Source organism: Paramormyrops kingsleyae, chromosome 5 (assembly GCF_048594095.1).
Source record: "Paramormyrops kingsleyae isolate MSU_618 chromosome 5, PKINGS_0.4, whole genome shotgun sequence".
In the NCBI taxonomy this organism is placed as follows: Eukaryota; Metazoa; Chordata; class Actinopteri; order Osteoglossiformes; family Mormyridae; genus Paramormyrops; species Paramormyrops kingsleyae.
The window spans coordinates 25,065,901-25,086,502 of NC_132801.1; the positions used below are offsets into that span (position 1 = coordinate 25,065,901).

General features: G+C 36.0%; 1 protein-coding gene and 1 long non-coding RNA gene across 21 annotated transcripts in view; one reads left to right on the top strand and one right to left on the bottom strand.

Annotated features, from left to right (window-relative positions):
* Window positions 1–20,602, top strand: part of hoxb3a (homeobox B3a) — an 87,515-nt gene that overhangs the window by 28,140 nt on the left and 38,773 nt on the right. For 10 of the 20 annotated variants that reach the window (XM_023814330.2, XM_023814327.2, XM_023814329.2 and 7 more), the window contains 3 exons: window positions 10,520–10,586; window positions 15,342–15,915; window positions 16,562–18,808. In XM_023814330.2, the coding sequence (XP_023670098.1) occupies window positions 15,450–15,915; window positions 16,562–17,325 (1,230 nt within the window). In that variant the 5' untranslated portion in view covers window positions 10,520–10,586; window positions 15,342–15,449 and the 3' untranslated portion in view covers window positions 17,326–18,808. Of the gene's footprint in view, window positions 1–2,044; window positions 2,617–2,973; window positions 3,590–7,136; window positions 7,800–8,329; window positions 8,639–8,666; window positions 9,440–10,519; window positions 10,587–12,040; window positions 12,878–15,341; window positions 15,916–16,561; window positions 18,809–20,602 lie in introns of those variants that run through there. The other 10 variants (XR_011991791.1, XM_072712459.1, XM_023814344.2 and 7 more) reach the window with 8 other exon arrangements.
* LOC140590895 (uncharacterized) lies at window positions 10,498–12,050 on the bottom strand. The gene is made up of 3 exons (XR_011991792.1): window positions 11,945–12,050; window positions 11,596–11,747; window positions 10,498–11,476 (listed from the first exon to the last, which is right to left on the bottom strand). It is a non-coding gene; the product is annotated as an uncharacterized lncRNA (long non-coding RNA).

The window sequence follows — 20,602 nt, forward strand, 5'->3', positions numbered from 1 at the left end:
AAGGTGGGTGGCTGTGTGAGTTGCCAACACATTGAATTAGGTCTTCTGTGGTGGGAAACTCCTCCTTTGCCAAGACAGGCTATGTTTAGAGCCTTGACTGACTTACCCATATAGTTGCGGTCTACTGTGGTCTGCTGCCTGTTTTCGATCACACCGCTAATTGCGAAACAAATAAGTCTGGTCTTTGGTGTAAAAGTATAGCTTCCAAAAGCGGTGGAGTGGATGCCCTCGCTGTGCAGAAGATGAACAAGTTGTGGTCCTTGTGGACTTTTAAAGAGAACGAGGGCATCTTCGAATTGATAAATTTGACATTTCGTTGGTGTATTTTAATAGACGGTGCAGGGATACGATGCAATTTTGTCCCTTTACCCAGTGCTAAGATGCACTGCTGTTTCTGGTTTTACTAAAAATCTTCCCACATATTAAATTCTAAAATTTGTCAATCAAAAATGTCCATCCTTATAATACAAAAAACAAATACATTTTAATTTTTAAGTAAAAGCACGATTTTAGTCTCGGGCTATACATCCAATATAGATAGTTACAAAAGGAAAAACACCGTTGAAGAATCAGTATTCACAACTAGCAAACGGCTTTTACGCATTTAATACGTCACTTATTCTCAATTAGTTAAGGTTAGAGCAACTATCGTTAGAGTAATAGTACTTGAAAGAACAGAACAATTTTTGCCAAAATGGTGAGCATGGCTGAGATGAAAAGACAAGCGGATGAGGCAGGCTGCTTGTCTGTAGGTCGAAATCCACGCGAAACGCAGAGGCGACGCCATTACTTTAAATAGATTCTGCGCCCAGTACTCGCTTTGACAGATTTATGATCCTCAATAAAAGCGGTAATGTTCGGCTCCGTAAATCAATCCCATATCCTCCAATATAAACTTACACTGTAGTAAATTCAATGTTTGTATAAGCTTACTGCTACCTAAGCTGATATATTCATGGTCCCAAAATTTAACATTTGAATCGATTTAAAAATGCTTTCATTTGTATATTTGTTAAAAAAAATGTTGTACAAACAGAATTCGAAGTATTGCAATATTATGAACAAATAACTAGGAAAAAAAATGCAAATTAATGAGTCTTGACAGGGGGACAGGGGCATTTTTAACTATCTTCTTTTTATTTGGTGTATGTCCGTGCATGATTGTGCCATACATTTTCTACATTCTTCATTATTTTTAAAATCTGAAACATATATAACACAAGGTATAACTGAACCATTATATCATTTGGCAGTTTTAATACCTGATATAATTTATTTAATTGCTCGAATGTAAGCAAGATATTGCCAGACGATTTCTTTAAATCAATGACATAACATGAATCTTACTGTAATGATTTATTTGATTGCACTTGGAACACTTTGTTGTGTAGCAGACTTTGTCGGAAAGTGGTCACTCTGCCTCTATATGTCACCTTTCAGTTGTTTTTAAGTTTATGATAATGACAATTATAAAGTGAGATGTGTATTTTTTATATTAATAAAAGCAAGAACACTTCGATCTTTTTTTTTTTGACCTTCAGCATCCAACCATAAATACGCTTGTACTTCGATACGGTCTGAAGTCTATTGTTCGAGAATGCTAAGGCTTCACTACATACACTACGGGAGTGATACAGTATTGTCCATTGTTTCTTAGTATTCTTTGTAGCGCTTTTGTCATGTGAAGCAAATTGTTGGTATTGTCTGTTATTATTATCATTATCATCATCATTATTACTGCTACTGCTATTCCATGGACTACACGTATAACGACACACTGTATGACAATACAAGATTTAAAAATTCTTAACTTTACTTCATAATTCAAGATGACTGACTTAATACTGCATACTTTCCATAAAGTAAACGATTAGATGCTTATCAATATTAAACCTCCTTCTATAATAATAATAATAATAATAATAATAATAATAATGATGATGATGATGATGATGTCATATTATTACTGTTCACTTGCATTGCATTGTTTAATCTCTTCTATTATATCACACACACACACACACACACATATATATATATACACTGTTTGGAGAAGCAAAATAAAAGCGCGGTGCTTGATTTTGGGTGAAAATTCATATCATACCTTATCATGGTTAGTAACCCAAATGACACAGGATTCGGCATATATGGATATGACGGCAATAGTCATGCTTACTTTGAAAATAATTTAAAGGAAATGACTAGGTGAAAGATTTTAGCAGTATGTTTAGTTCTGTCGACACCTGTCAGTTTTCATAACTTTCATTCATAATAATTCTAAAGATGCAAAAGTCCTTTACCATATCTTTAAAATGAAGAATCTAGTTTTTTAACGCTTTGAGCCCACTGTTAGGTCAGAGTGGTCCCGCGAGCGAGAGCGGTGAAGACCCCCATCCCCCTCGCGGTCACGTGATTCATTAAATAATTAATGCAGAGGTTGCAGAATAGATATGTATTCGTCAGGATAATCGCAGACATGGTCTCCCTGTGTCTGACGTGAAATTCAACTGTCCTTTTAAAAACAAGCCTATAGGAGAGGAAAAAAGAGAGGGAGAGACACAGAGAGGCTGCAATAAAACAAATTTGGAGGGGAGAGAGTCTCGCCGTGTGGATATTGTAAGTATAACGGAAAGAAGAGATACTACCTCTTTTCAAGTGCTTGCTGTGCGGTGTTTCCAAGTATAGGCATTATTTGCAGTGATATTGTGGTAAATATGTGAAAATAATCAAATTATTGCTATTTTCTAGTATATTCCGCGTGAATGGCATTTTATGTCCTTATTCTTTGGCTATATATATATATATATATATATATATATATATATATATATATATATATATATATATATATATATATATATATGCTGTATGTGTGTATGCATGTATTCTGCTTATGCTGTAATTTGCCATTACATTTTCCTAACTGTTCCACCCCTCACTACTCATATTTCGCACTCTCTTCCACTCTCTCTCTTTTCTTCACCAGCACTTGGCTTGATTTATAGTGATACGTGTGTCAGCGGTAGCGCGGCTGCCATTGTATGTTTGTGAGAGAGTTGTGTTGTTTATGGCAGCGTCCACGATAAATCATTTTTTCTGAGAAAATGATGCACAAACGATGATACTTTGGAATGAGGAAGAGATTCCATGATCCTCGCTCTTCACTGGCTTCCCCGTTGTCGTCTACTGTGCTTCTCAGTTTGATTATTGTGGACGATTTACAGTAATGGATCAGCTATTAATATGAAGGCTCTACAGCTTTGTGTCTTGAGTTACAGCATATGCGATTACCAATTAAGGGAAGATTTGTTTAAATTTGGGAGAACGGGAACGCCTCGTCGCCATATAAATCTCGTAAAAGAGCAGGATCCAATGAAAAAGTTCACGAGTTCTAGACGAGGCATTCCATATTATTCGAGCGGAGACTGATTGACTTTTATCCGCAATACAACGATCGTGGACAATAAACTTAAGAGGACTCCAAAAGTGTAGTTTGCTTTGTAAGGAATCTAGGTTGTAAGGTACCGACGACAGATCAGGAACGAATATCCTTCATTTCTAGCCAATGGAATCTCGGACCAGAGTCCATGTATGTTTTATTTAGAATTTTATTTAATTATTTATTCACAAAACAGAAAATGGTTAAAAGCGTTTTTGCAAACTAGAGAAGCTATGGGCTTGGATCAAGAGATTTATCAGAGGAACCTCTTCAGATTCTAACTATGTAGAAAAAAATATCGCGGTTTTATTGCATGCCATTCGTTTTATTGTGTGAGTGCGCGTGGCTACAGATTTCGTTAACAATAGCAATGCTGTATATATAATGATTTCCTAAAGAGCAATGTAGAAGGCTGTATATTTAAGCTGAGAATTGAAGCTTTGTAGAATGGATAGGCCAGTACTGTTTACATTGTGTGCAATGCTTCTACACGGATTAGGTGTGATGGTCGCTAGAGGATTCATTTTATTATAAGTAGTAAGTCCAAAGAGAACAACAAATAAATGATCATATTGACTTTCTGGATAGTATATTTCAGTAATCAACTATATTTAAAACTGATCTATTGTATTTTAACAGGACTGTATGAAAATTAAAATGATACCACTGTAGCTTTTCAATAGTAGGAAGCCTTTTCTCATTACCTTTGTGCTTCAAACCTTCATGTACAAACAAATATATGTCCCGGACGTCTATCAAGTATTACTGGGCGCAGCAGTACGGTGTAACAATAAAGATACGCGTGTGGAGGAGGGCTTTGTCTAAAACTATCTCTGAACTAATTTTGTAGTTTGGGACTCATTGTGGAAACAGAATTGTATTTAATACTATAACATTTGCATCACATTTGATCATATCTTGAAAATGCTACATTATTCAGTCAATAATTTTCAGCAAAACATTTGTCATACTGTGTGTCGTTGTGAGTATAGTAGTAGCCGTAGGAATAATAATAATAATGATAATAATAATAATAAATGAATAAAGATAGTTGTGTTGTTGTTAATATTATTTTTATATTATTATGATAATCTTCTACATTATTATGGATATTTGAGTTATTGTTAAACGTTTAGTTCATTCTGTGCGAAAAAATATGATGCAACAATTGATCGAGGCCGAGCTCTGCGTCGTAAGTACGATGCTTAATCTATTTATTACCTTTGCTATTAATTTATTTATTTATGTCGGCTACGGAGTATAAGTCATGTTTATTTTCTTACGAATGAATGAAGCATATCCGTCACGCTATGCTGTTACTGACAAAATGATAAGCAATAGGTAAGTAATAAAAATAGTTTACCAATTACTTCCCAAACTGTATTTTCAAAATAAGCTAGATTCCTCGCAGAAAGAGAATAAATTTATCTTCGGTCAAATTCAGGTATTGCTATAAATCATCCTCTAATTTGTGGTATAAATAAACTATAAATGGTCAAATATAACGGTGCCATAAACATAAAGGTTAGACAAAATTCACTCGTTCATTTTAACCATGAAAAGTTTCATTTTTCTTATCATTTTAGTAAAGGCTTCGTTCATATGTATATTCTATATTTTGTCTCATAAATATTAACGCAAATAAAAAATAAACATGGACAATAAAACAGTCTTGATTCGCACTTAAAGTGGCGTTCTATATATCAAAATCGTTAATAAAATTTCACTCATATTCAAGACACCAAAGATCCACTTATTATCTCGAGCAAGTATAACAATAATAATAATAATAATAATAATAATAATAATAATAATTTGCGGGATGTGGAGATAAATAACATCATTCAAAACCCAGGAAATGAATTGGTGCACCAAACAGCCATACAAAACCTTTATTCTTAAAAATTTAGCAGAACTATTCAAATGCCAAATCATAAATCAGGATTAGAAGAGTTCCAAAGCGAATATTAACTCATGTATGCCTTCGCCATTTTTTCAGTGGAAGAATTCAGTAAGCAATGGCGTGCACATACGTGGGCGCTTGTGTGTGTATGTGTGTGTTTGTGTGGGAAGCACATTCATAACACACAATAGTCTCATACCAAGCCAAATCAAAGCCAAGTGCGCCAGTCACGAGGAAGAGATAAACGTGTTTTTTTTTCAGTGATTATAATATATTATTGCAACTAGGTCTATATTTTAAGCAGGTTGATTTGGATTTAACCGGATATTAATGTTGAAGATCCGATTGAAAATTCATATTTTTCTTATCAGTTTATAGATTTTAATGTCTTCAGCACTTCAGCATATGTGCTAAGCAGGTGACGCTTCTTAGCTTTTGACAGAAATGTATGCCCAGGTATCCAATTCGGGGAAAAAGTCTGTTTTAAGAATCAGATGAACATGACTACTTGTAATCCTACAGAAGTTCATATAGGTTTTAGCTACCATGTATCCTCGATATCGACCTAGCCGCCGTACAATTCCTCTTTCTTTTTATTGTCTTTTTTGTGCATCAAGTCCATCTTGCCAACGTTCGCTCAAGACGATGAGCTGAAATATAGTCCAGTAATCCGGTTTGAATTTGGAACTTGCAGAAACTTTGGCGGAAGTAATCGGTTAGAAAAAAGCCCCTCCGGTCGCTCCTAAATGTCCGCTTTTTTTGGTGCAGACGTCCTTGCGCGTGTTTCAGTGCCAGTATGCGCCGCGGTTTGTTTCTCATACGCCTTGTGGATAAATTGTGCCTGAAACCATCAATGATCATTTAGCCCTTAAAAGATGCACCAACTCCCCAATCCATGCTGCGACCATTATAAATATCCGGATATTGAAATATTGTTACGTTTAAATGAAGATGCATAAGTAATATAAAAGCAGCATGGCTTTAAGAGGCGCCTTAAGAATTTGCCCTCCCTTATCTGTTAAATGTACTCGACTACTACACAGACAGGTAAGGCTTGCTAGCTAGGACTGACTTGAGCTGTATGAGTTTCAGAAGAAAGAGCTATAATTAGTCAACCATTGTATGACCTATGCAGGACCCATCTGATGACCTACAAGACTAAGCAAAAATTCTAGCACATCAAGTAATTTCCATTCAAATAGGTAACTGCGAGGTTAAAGAACAACCAGCTCCTCTCTCTTCCTTGCTATTATTTCATGTTCTTTTTACTCTGTTTCGCTTGCTGCTAACTCAGTTCGCAAACGCATAATGTTTAAGACAAAACACTATATAAACACTACGTAAATGTTACGAACGGGTAACGAGTGTGCCTGAATGTGTGTGTGATTGTGTGGTCCCTTAGAAATCAGAGATTCCGTGTCTTTATAAATCCTATTTTTTGGAAAAACAATTAAATTGAATAAATTAAAATACCAGAGAGGGAATTCTTAATATCACATTTTTTCGTCTTTAATATGGAGCAAATAGGGCTTAAACAGACTCATTTATCAGTTATGTCACTGGATATACAAGATACAGTTGCATAAATACATAGCGGTATTGTGCTTCCCGTAAGTCTGATAAGTTTTTTGTTTACATATATGTCTGGTAAGTTACAGCGCTTTCAGTTTAATGACGAGAAATTATTTCTACACGTTTATTATTATTATTGTTATTATTATTATTATTATTATTATTATTATTATTATTGATGTGACCGTGCCATTGTTTCAGTATGTGGAATTTATCGATAACTTATTGATAACTTGTTAAACTCCGTTTCTTATAATATTCAGTGTATAGGATAAAATTCTGGATAGGAAATTTAATATCAAAAGAGCTTATATACAGAGCTAAACACAGAATCAATTTAGACAGAAACAAAAAAGTACTATACGACAAAATAAGATGTAAAGAACAAGGTAAGTGCTGATGTGTGTGAATGTTTTGAGCGTGTCTATTTCCGTGCTAAATGGTCACTCTCAGTTTTATATGTGTATTATAGGTTAATATGTTTCCGATATGAAAACTGCATATTCAATTTTATGTAAATATACAACAATATCTTCCAATTGCTTGCGTATATATATATATATATATCACGATTTGCATAAGATCTAATATACGTGCCTTAAATAGGCTATTTAATTTGTAATTTTACGTGTGATATACTTCATTTTTATTGTATTTTAATATTTAGTTAATTTGGTGATTCTTAAGTGGAACTGGAGGTCAGTCTGAGAGTCGCCTGTTCAGGGTTGGCTGCGATATAGCTCCTTACGCAGTGAACGCGGTTAAAGATTACCTAAATGGTTTAATTAAAAATTAAGCTGCCTACCAAAGAAGGGCCTGATGAACGGATTGTACTCTTTTTCGGAGGGACGTGCGTGGAAGATCAAAGCTATATGCACAGTTCTGGTGGGTAATTGATCTTTGAAAGGCAATCTGAGAGACTGGCATTCCTCCACTTTCTCCTATTAAACTGCTATAATCTATTATAAATATCATCAGTGGACGGTCAGGGAGCAGATGGTCGGTCACCCCTCGAAGATAGCCAGCGTGGTATAGCCACAGAACTCGCGTGGCTATGTTGCAGTTGTCTTTTGTATACATGCAATTACCTCAAATTATGAAATGTAGTTTAGAGGAAAAGGTGCATCGAGAGTAATGTTGCTCTGCACACTGTTACCAATAAAAATGATAGATTATCCCATTATCTGACAATAACCATATATTCTAGTAAATGTAATATATAATTGTAATGCATTTAGGTATACATATATCTATATATATATATATATATATATATATATATATATATATATATATATATGTTCCAGTTGGTGTGTGTGTGTGTATATATATATATATATATATATATATGGGCCTCTAAGCGTTATTTTGCGGTGCAACTGCATGTAAAGCGCTTCATTTCAGAACTGCCTTTAAAATGAGCCAGAGTTGACGTATGAAGTCACGTGAGTGCATAACTCAATGCATTATTTTGGCATTTGGATGGAAAGGGCCTTGTCGTCTCGCGGCGGTGTTTCACCCAGTCACTAACTGAGCTATTAACAACTGCTTCATAATAACATACCAAATGGGATGAGATCGGGGTTTCGCAAACCGCTGATTTTAAAAGAAGACATAATGCGGGTTCTTTAAAAGCTTAAGAAAACAGGCTGGGATTTATTCAAACACTTATAATATGTGTGGAGGCAATTCAAAAGTGCTTCATTTGATTGACCATTAATCTGGTGAGTTACTATTATCCAACGCAATGGTCACTCGAAAAACCGAAAATCTGTCAAATGAAGACCGTCATTCCGCATACCTCCCCTGTTTATTTCACAGTTTAATAACATAGACCTCTTTCGCGTTGCATGTTTCACAGATGGGGGTATATTATGCTTTTAGGTTGTGTGTAGCTACAGACATTGGAACAAATATGCGCATGGGGTAATAATAACAGAACTTTATAATAAAGTTTGAGCTGTCGTTTTATAACAAATCTTCTCGGATATTTGTGCATTGTTGTATTAAAAGGAAGTTTAAAACAAAAAAATGTCCATAGATTGTGTAGTATAAGTAGCGTATGTGTTTGTGTAAGAATGATTACGCAATGAATTTTATCATTATATATTGCATAAATAATCGAACCTTCATTCATCTGGTAACATTTACAGACGACGTTTAATTTATGTGCTAGGTTTGATGGTAACCATTGACTAAGAAGGTCTAAAATCGCTCCATGCCCTTTTTTGAAGAAAAAAAACCTGACTGATCACTTATTCTTTACAAGGTTTCCCTTCCTTTTGTTCTACCTAATGTCAGCTTTGGGCGGTTGTAGGCTGTATTTTATAAGTTACTTATTTCTCTGAGCGCAGCTTCAACTCATTTGCGTGGTATCGGCGCGGAAAATCAGCTGAGCGGACTTCATAACGAATTATGCCTGCAGTAAAGCATAGTCGCGCTGGATCTAGGCAAGCCAAATCGGGTTGTGAGTGTGTGGAGGCAATAAATAACTTTATAGCACTATAGGCCGCACAGCTGAGGAGGTCAGGGAATCCTCTGTTTGATTTATGTGTTTGGGTATCTGTCAGGACTTGAGCGCACAAGTGCGCCGGACGTTTTATTTTACTTTAATAAGAGGCCTGTATGCAAAGTATGGTAGACATTTCGTCCTACCGCATCTTAACATTTAAATCTTCGATTTTTTGCATGTAGTCTATTTATTTGAAAAGTCTATGCATGTCTGTTTATGGGTGTGCTTTTGTGTTTTCAATTGTATACATGAAAGTATAATATAGACAGAAATGAATAGTATGCAGAGAAACATTTCGTTTAACATCATTCTGAAACCACTTTCAATATGTACTATATAATTTTTTTTAGCAAAACACTACTCATTTTCTAACTAGTGATTGTTGTCTTTCTTCCATCCAAAATGCAAATCTATAATAATAATTATAGTCTATTTGTTACTAATAATTCTATTAATGCTATTATTGTAAACACTACATCACAAACTACGATATGAAGGAGACTATTACAATTTATTTAGTATTTTAATCTATAGATTATTACAGCTATAACTACAGTGGATATAGACTATGGATATACGCCCCTCCATGATAATGGGTCTGATTTTCTGTATTTTGCATGAATAAATCACAATCCTCTGCCTTTAAAACACAAATGGATGCTAAATACTCAGTATATAACTATTCGTTATTAATCATGTAGCACATATTTAGCGAGAAATATGAGTTCGTTATATTTTAGTTACCTTATAATGTTTCTCTGTGTCTTTGAATAACTAAATGCATATATATGAATTTTCTTATTACGAATGAATTACAATGTAACGTTAAATACTTTTTAACGTAGTACGAGTGCATATGGCCCACGTGAAATAAAAAGGCCATACACGTAAATTATAAGACACGTTTTGAAGGAAAGATATATATTGGGAAATATATTCATTCAAATGAATCAAATAGCAATTTACCTGTAATTTCTGATGAGTGAAAAACATTAATAAATATGTACTTCGATTGACATGGTAGGTTTTCTTGCATTTATTAGATTTTTCTGTTTTCTCATTCAATTTAATGTTTTGGCCTTTTTCTCCCTAGACGATACAACTTATCAAGAAGCTTTCTGATTGTATAATCTCTTGTCGTGATAAAGGACGCATAAGCGGTGAGTGATTTTACGTAAATTCCTTTAAAATACAGCTGCATACAAACTTAAATTTTATTTTTAGTTGGCTTTTAAGTGTCTAATACACATATGCCCATTGTTTATGCACAGGAGTATTTGCATCATTTCGTATAGTTGTTTATATGACAGATTTCCTAACAGGAATGGCTCAACGAATTGTTTTATATAATTGTATGCAGTCATCTAAAAGTAAATACCAGCCCTACCTTAAATGGCACCTAATCATTTTATTTCCTTGACTAAGAATTCTATCTTTGCAGCATCCATTCCCATAAAATTTCATAACATATTGAATAAGTAGTAGATTTGACATTTTATCAATGTCAATAGATTATCGTCTATCTAAATATTACAGAACTGCTATATTACATACATTACTTATGCAATACATAGATTATACCTGGAGCACAGACCATTATAAGTATCAATTCCTCATAAATCTGAACTTAAGTGTAACGCAAGCACTCACCGGCAATTAAAACGTCTACCAGCATTATGCTATTTAAACGTAACTATAATTCCACTTTTTTAACGATACGAAAAAAAAACTTCAAAATTTCACGTTAAACTACATCAAAACGAACATGCTGCACTTTTATATAGATCTTACATCCCCACAATGGATTGCGATGACCCATCCTTAAATCTGTTAACGCTTTTTCAGCTTTAAAAATGAATATCTTGAAATATCCGGTTCCAAAACATTTCGAATGAAGCTTTTATTATTTGAATAATGGATTGAAATACTCAGTCTATCATCAAGAAACGGTAGTAAGATAGTAATCCAGAATGTGGGCTAACGACTGTTTCCGTAAAATTAGTAGGCAGATTTTTCGCAGTTCATGCCGAGTAGTCCAGTTTCTTTGACTCTGAAAAGCAAAACACAATTTTGATGTTGTCAGTAGTAGGTTTTCCTTTCCTTTTCCGATCTTTAGTTTTAGCTGCAAAGTCACTAACAATACTAAAGAAAAAAGTTGCAAACACCTACATTTTTCTCCCCTGTTCTCCTCCTACGTCGGGTAAGAGCCTTTCTATTGGAGTACCTACACGAAATGCATCTTTTTAAAGTTGCAGTTTACAGCTGCTACGTGTGGTCGAAGTCATAAATCTTGTGCGGCTATGAACGACAGGGGTAGTGTCCTGAATAACAAAATGGAGAAAGACGGGTGAGAGAGATAAGCAAAGTTAATGGGAGGACGAGAAACACCTTCATGCTATTCCCCGCATTTCCATTCGTTTCAGCTTTCGCTCCTTCATTTCCTTTTCTGTCTTTGAAATGAAGATTTACTGTCTTTGCCCTACAGGTAAAAACCAATTTTTCGAAGTTTTTTTTATACCGTTTTATAAACGTCTTTGTGGTTCACATATCCATATCTGTTAAATATCACAGAATACTTCTGTCTCTTGTTTATACACCCCTCCCTCGCCTCTGTGGTCCGCCTGTTGTCTGTTCACCAAAACTTTTTTTTTCATGCTATGCCACGCATTAATTATGATAGGAGCCCTGTGTGTGTGTGTGGGGGGGGGGGTCTTGAAACATAAACAACACAGATAGTACAATGTTTCTACCGCTAGTCAATAGCGGGCCAGAGCAAGTAACGTGATATGCACTTGAGAGGGGAAACCTGAAGCTTTGCCTCCATACTAAATAACATTAGCATAGATTGACACTGAACTGTGAAACACGTGAATCAAAAATCACTGGCTTGCCATCGGAGGCCTCTGTCCACCACGTCTGCAATTAGCATAATTTTTCACTAGTGACGCTGTGTTTGATGGGGATTAACACTCCTGCCCGGTACTCCATACAGCCCCGGTATTTTAAAATTGCACAAAGGCCTTGTGTTGACAATACGACCGTTAGCCATCTCCATAAAATTATCTGTAAGAGGAAATTTTCACTACGAAACGAGACTCTATTTGGATTATGTTGTTAAGCTTTGTGCTGTGAAAGAAGGGGGGAAATCTGAGGCCATTGTTATCAGCGAGCAGGGCGTACCAGTCGACGGGGCAGCCAGGATCTCACAGCCTGTCCATTTGCAGCCCCGAGCTTTCCTCAGATCTTTGATGCTAAACCGTCTCGCCTTTCCTAACGGAGGTAATCTGTACGAGAATAACTGCGAGTTTGGGAGTGGGCAGCCGCTACACAGATACATTTTTTTTAATATTCGTCACGATTTCAAAGAACATAACTCCTGCTTATTGATTGCTGTGAAGCTGGATGTGAAAATATATTATGCCTACCCGTGCTTTCCTCGTCAGAGGCTAAGGTAAGCTGGACTGAAATAGGCTATCAGTTTGTGAATGGCGGAGTGTATGTCCCAGTGATTTATGACCATATGACTCCAATCGCGGTTCAAGAAGAGTTCACAATGCTTTAAGCTTCCTTCCTCACAGCTACTCCTTTTCTTTTTCTTCTCATCTCTATAAAACGAACTTATTTGAATCCTAGCTTTTAGCTGCAAAGAACGAGGACAAATGTTTTTAGCAGATTTTTTAAATCGCTAACCGTGTGCTGAGGTCCCGGACATAGGTTTCATTATAAATTAGATCATTTTACAACTACGATCTTCTTTCAGTTTGTGCCTGTTTGTGTATCATTCTGGAATGTGGTTAAATTTGAATTTAAATAATTTACAGATGACTCTGGGCTTTATGACGTTCGATTTGCTGAAGACCTCATGATTTTGGGTCAGAAATACGAATAGGATTGCTATGATTTCGCATCGTATTGAAACCTTTGAAAACAGTATGTTAATTCCACACACACACGTATGAGTGTGCGTGTGTGTAGTTTTGACAATGCCATAGCTAAATTCCGTTTTCATGTCTTCATCGCTGCTGACGGTGTAGTTGTACGGTATACGGATTGTGTTTCACGTCGTAATTGTGTTAAAGAAATGTACTGGAAACTTTGATAGCGTTACGGTAACAAGCAGGCCGAAGGGGTCTGTTTTCAGGTTAATTGCAACACGATATAATTTAACATTTATTATTCCTGCTGTGATTTTTCTACAAATCCTTGGAGTAAATAATTAGGATTCCAGCCGTCTACAGGAAAGATAAATGACCGACATTTGTGACGTGATGGGAGTTGATATACAAAAGCTCTAGGTTCCCCGACAAGCAGAGATATGACTCGCTTTATTTCATTTACATTGATACAATGATTTTTTGCTCTACTTTTTTATTTTATTAACAAAAATCAACTATGACGTACATTATGTTTCAATGTCATGTGCACTGTAAAATTAATCTTAGCTACATCACGCCAGTCGGACACAATGCTGTTTAAGAGTTTCTTTTGTTCTGAAATTTATTTAATTTGGAGTTTTCTTGTTTTGAACAGCTTATTTTGGAATTTACGTAGCCATGTTGACATTTTGTTGATTTATTGAAAACAAATTTGCTTTATAATTTATTTGTATGCTGTCTTGATTACCTATCTGATATTTTAAACAGAACCTAAGCGAAACTCGAATAAATGTAATATGGATTTTATGTTAAATGGCATTATTTCCAAAAACATTAAATGAAATCAATGCAGTTGTGTTTTGTCTGTTTAATTAATAATGATTTAATGTAGACCGTGAAGTTTGCCAGAACATTTAGATTTTTGAGACATTATGGTAACTTAAAGAAGAAAGATTTTGTTAAATACAACCATAACTTTACATTTTCTGTACAAATCGATTGTATTGTCAGACAAAGTGAATGTCATTATAAATCTTGAGATTTAACTTTCAAAGGCAGAGAGTTTCAAATAAAACCATGAAATGTGACCTCTCTGTGGTCCAAAATGAAATGTAGGTGCAGGGAAGACGCATCACACCTGATCAGTAAGCTATCGGAACCACACCTAGTTTTTCAGTGCTTTCTGTTTTGGCCAAATGACCCTCGTGCGTCAGAATCCATGGATGATACGTCTCCCAGTATTCAATTTTCACTGGCGATTAAAAATCCTTAAATATAAATGAGAAGAGGCACAACTGCAGTTTCCTGGTGTTTAATATAACCGAAAATTATTTTTGTGACTAAACAGTCGAATAAACACAAAGATTCACTCACAGTAAAACGATTAACTACCATAACATTTTGGCAAGTAACATTTTATATGTTTATATATATCGTTCTTAATGCTGTGTCATTGTGTGTAGCATTTGCATGAATTACTATTATAAAATCTATTAGTATTTTATACTATTTTATAAGGACATTACACACCAATGATGATTATTTCTCGAGTTAATGATTTTTTTGTTTAGAAAATATTACATAAAATGAACAAAACTTGAATCAATATATGGTACAATACCAAAATTACTTAATTTTGCCATTACATGTAATGCGATTTAATTCTGGGAAACAACGTATTCTCATACTAAAATTACAGCGCAATAATTTATACTTTATATGAAAAAAATATACGAATGAAAAAAGAAAGTAAAACCAGAATGCATGTAAATAGGTAACGAAATAATCAAATCAAATTATACAAATTAAATATGTGGAAATTGCACTTTCAGATAAATCACGTTTATTTGTTCGTGATGGTTAGTACACTTTGCTCTTCAATTTTGTAAGCGGTTTTGGGGAAGGAGCAGAAAATAAATCTAGCTCCATCTAACAATGTAAGCCGCATTTGGAGACTCGCTATTCATGTCATGACGCTTTTCAGTGGTGAAGATGGATTTATGCCTGAGCTTCTCTTATTTGATTCTTATAACCCTTCAGGTCAGCTTCCAAGAGGCAATTGGAAAGAGACTGTCACGTGACCTCTGGTGCCAATGTTCTTCCAGAAGGTCGTCAAGACCTTGGTAGCTGGTGAAAATATTTTCGGAAATGCAGAAAACGTCTTATTACGACAACTCTACACTTTTCGGAGGCTACTCGTACCAAGCCAACGGGTTTGGTTATGATGCCGCGCAACCAGTATACCAGTCCTCAGGGCACTTGGAGAGCGACTACCAGAGATCCGCCTGTTCCCTCCAGTCCCTTGGCAACAGCACCCCACAGCAGCACACGAAGACGAAAGAAATCAATGGGAGCTGCATGCGCCACAGTCTACCACCTGAACATCATCAAGCACCCCCAGTCTCCCCTCCCCAGAATCCATCCAACAGTACCAACAGCAGTACAACGCAACAGCCGGCTAGCAGCAGCAGCAGCAACGCAAAAGCAGCCCCCACCAAGTCCCCCACGCTCCCTCCCAACGCCACCCTCGCCAAACAGATCTTTCCTTGGATGAAAGAGTCAAGGCAGAACTCTAAACAGAAAAACAGCTCCCCATGCGCAAGTACAGCCAACGGTGTGTCTCCGACTGCTTCGTTCATGTGCTGTGTTTATAGGTGTACACCACAGAATGTCATTTTCAAACAGAAACACTGATATTGACCATACTTATTTTAGACACAGAACAATGCAAGGAGATTTTGCACATTGCACAGAATGCCTTGCTCCCGAAAAGGCGTAAGGAACAATTAGATGAAGTCATTAAAGATATAAATTCACCGAATTTTTTTTTTTTAAATAGCCGTTACATTTTGGTTGTAGTGCTGGGTCAATATTTGTAAATCGTCAGAACTAGTACGTTCTACTAAAGAGCTGCTGTTATCTGTTTTAACATTTTGTAGTTTTCGCTGAAATGTGTCAAAGCCGGTAAAATTCTTAAACGTAACTGTCGCATTATGATTTAAAAATGTTCGGACAGTTTTAATAGGCTTTACCTATTAAAACTAATTAAGCTGCTGATCCTAAGTGTGTCTATTCTCAGTACTACGGCGGCTGATGCAATTTAAATATACCAGGTCAGTGTTGAGCTCAGTGCTCTTAATAAATGCCAGTTAGGAAACAGAAAGGACTAATATAAAGGGGTTAAGTTTCCATGGTTTATTAGTAAATGGTGCATTCAATTTTTGAAGTTAGTAATTATGTTTCATTTCATTTCCACCCAGTGGAGAGCTGCAGTGGTGAGAAAAGCCCTCCGGGTTCGGCGGCTTCCAAAAGAGCGCGCACAGCCTACACGAGCGCGCAGCTGGTGGAGCTGGAGAAGGAGTTCCACTTCAATCGGTACCTGTGCCGGCCGCGGCGCGTGGAGATGGCCAACTTACTCAATCTCAGTGAGCGACAGATAAAAATATGGTTCCAAAACCGAAGAATGAAGTACAAAAAGGATCAAAAATTGAAGGGAATGGGCTCCTCCTCTGGTGGTGCGTCTCCGACTGGAAGCCCCCCCCTCCCCATGCAATCATCTGCTGGTTTTATGAACCCCATGCATTCAATGAGTGGTACCTTTGAGGACACCTCTCCACCATCATTCAATAAGCCTCATCAGAATTCTTATGCCATGTCAACAGCCTACCAAACCCCTATGAAACCATGTCCTTCTCAACAGAAGTATGGCAATACAGCACCAGAATATGACCCTCATGGTCTACAGGGTAACGGTGGTAATTATGGGACTCCGAATATTCAGGGTAGCCCTGTGTATGTTGGAGGAAACTATATGGATTCAATTCCCACATCAGGGCCATCTCTATATGGTCTCAATCACCTGCCACATCACCAGTCTAATAATATTGACTACAATGGTGCAGCACAGATGCCAAGTAACCAGCATCATGGACCATGTGACTCCCACCCAACATACACAGACCTTTCAGCGCACCATCCTTCTCAGGGTAGAATCCAGGAGGCTCCCAAGCTAACGCATCTGTAGCAGGTTTGGAAAAGAAATTATATTAATACATGGGGCGCTGCAACGGGATTTATCAAATGATCCAGTGGTTTCGTATAGTGTCTAAATATGTCCCTGTTGATGTTGCCATGTTTTTGTTCTAAATGATATTAATCGTAAATTTAATTGCATTTAAAATTTTTGCTGCCAACACCTATTAAGGCCCCTCTTAGAATTATGACAAAAGTCGAAAGTGGTGAAGTATCCCACAGTTTTTTTTTCTTTTTCTTTTGACATAACTTACTTGCATTGGGCCATTTTGATAAATGAATCTGGTTTATTACTCTGCACAACTTACAAGCACGTATGAAAATGTGTAATAGTCTAGAGTTTTTTAAATTTGATTTAAAAATGTTTTATATATATATATATACACATATATGTATGTATATATGTGTATATATGTTTATATACATATATGCATATATATATACACACACACACACACGCACACACACACACACACACACACAAAGCTATTCTGCTTATTGCAGAAAACCACTGGATTGTTTTAGTTTACTTTCCCTTTCATATTACCTCTTTACCTAAACCTATCACCTTAACTGACCAACCTACAGTAAACGCATTAACTCTTCTGTGCCAATACAAGGGGGGAAAGGTCATGTGTTCTCTAACATTACTGAATGCCCATCACTTCTTGTTCATACTGTGGGGTTGCTATCTGTAAATGTTAGCATCCAGAAAATGTCGATAAATTCTGGAAATATTTGCCTTGTCTTAAGCACAGTATTTGCGTTAGACTCCAAATATGTACTACCTTCATTTCTCCCTTTATCTGAAGCATATTCTCTCAAGTTTTCATACATTAGGCCATTCTTCTCTAAAGTTCACTTATAAAAGGCCATCTCCTTTCCTTTCTTGACCTAACGTGAAAACAGGGTATATTTGAACAAAATGTATGACCGAGATATTAAGCTTGTGACGGCTTCCAAACGTTCACTGAAGCTTTCTTGTCTGGGCATCATTGTTGCACTTAGAGTTTACATTTTAAAGGGTAGATAAAAATATTTTGAAATGGAAGAGCCCAAGCAGCTCAATCGTGGGTGTCTTCTTATGTGTTAGAGTGAGCATTCATAAATATATATTTATTTGTTATAGCCAATATTTCTTTTTTATTATTTATCCCCTCAATATTATGTATTTATAACAAGAAAATGTACTTTTTTAGTATTTACCTGTTATAAAAGATGTGTTATTGTCATTGTAAGCACATTTATTTTAGTTATTGTATTTTAGAAATTAGTAGTTTATGTTATTCTTGTACATAAAAAATAATGTATTGGGGTTTGCTGGAGGCATGAGGACGGGATCAGACTGACTGTTACTGCATAGTCGAGAATTAGCTAAAACTCTGTTTGAGAGCCTTTGTTCTTGGTAGATACATTTATTTCCTTGCTAAGAGTTGTCTGTGGAACAATTCTTAAATAAAAATTTCTGTTATGCAGTTCCGTTGGTCTTTTAAGCGCCACAAGTGAGAATACGTAATCATTTTCCACAACACCACTGTCCTCTTTGTACACGGAGACCCACTGAATTACGCACAAAGTACTATAAAGGGCATATACTCGTTGTTTCTCAATCTAAGTCTTCCATCGGAGCATGCGCTCTTTAAATCCTCTTGCTAGTGCTTTCAGTGAGGCCAGTCCCAGTAAGCATCGAGTGCCTCTTCGCTGTCGTCTGCAGGTCACGTGGTATCATGCCATTGTAGGCTCACGGGTTTATCTGGAATATATACAAAGAATATACATTCAGACCTCCCCGTTTATGAATCTTAAAGTTCAATTCTGGGAATTCCTATATTTTATTAATTCAAGGGTGGTTATGTTCTAAACTAAGTTTGTATTATAAATGAAAAACAGCTATACAACGAAGTATGCTAATGGTGGTTACATTATATATAATTAATGCATCAATAGAACATTTTGGCTGTTTTAGTTAAAATCAAACTGGGTATTTGCATCTCTGTGTTCATTGGACATTTTATACTAATGGTTTATGCACGTTGCATCTCATATTGTAGATACACAGTAGTATATTTCCTTGGTTTTAAGATGAACCCTTTAAGTGTTGCTTTTATGTCCTTTACAGTTGTGCCAACGTGTATCTCTAGGAAAACAATAATAAGGGAACCGCCAAAAATGATGATTTGGAGTGGTGGCACAATTAAAGCCAAATTAACAAATTATAACAATGACAACGGATCTGTATATTTTGCCACATATTCTGTCGAAGTCGTTTCATTTAAGTGTTCAGCTCACTTATACAAGTACGTTTATATCATTATGTAAAATCAAGATCTTTTATACCGTTATACACCTAAACATCAGTGCAACTGGACAGACAAAACTAATTTCCAAGTTATGCTGATTTTAACACACTACTGCTACAGCTCCCACTACTACTACTTCTACTACTGCTACTACTACTACTACTACTACTACTACTACTACTACTAATAATAATAATAATAATAATAATAATAATTGCCAAACATGTCAGGAGAAGACTCCCAGAATCATATTCGTTTGCTTCATCTTGTTTCACGGTTCCCTTGAATGTAGCCGGCACTTGCTTTGTGCTCCTTTTGAATGCTTCTAACACCCACACACATTTTCTGATCTCCTTTACGAGAAATTGCGCAATTGCACAGTTTCTAAAGGCGATTAAATACACGGATCAGCCAATTCCAGTTTCCTACAAATACGCCACATACATACCTCGTGATGTATAAATATGCGTTGTTACACCTCTTGGGTAACATTTACTTTGCAGAAACAAAGATCTCGCTCCGTGAGGCAGGAGAGAGGGTTTTCTTTGTTTTGAACAGGAGGTACAGAGATAAATTCTTGAGGGTGGTTGCCGCGTTAGCTGTCAAGCGCTTTGCCGAGGAAAAGATTGATCACTGCCATTATACCATTTCGTTTCTAAAAATATCTCTCTAACTACTTCTGAAAATTTCTAACAGCTACTCTCATATTCCGTATTTACATAAAATTCACTGTTTTCCTTTCCAATAGTTGATCTAAATAAAGATACCTGCTTATTTCTGGGTGGCAAACATTCGAAATTAGATCAGTGCATAGACCACTATTCGTACCGAATGTAAATAAATTGTTTTCAATTAAAATAATTTTCCGAATAACTGTACTATTTATTTGAGCAACCTAATGAATTATACAATCGGACACATTTAACCAACATCAATATACTGCAAACTAGAAGACAACGTCATGTGCCT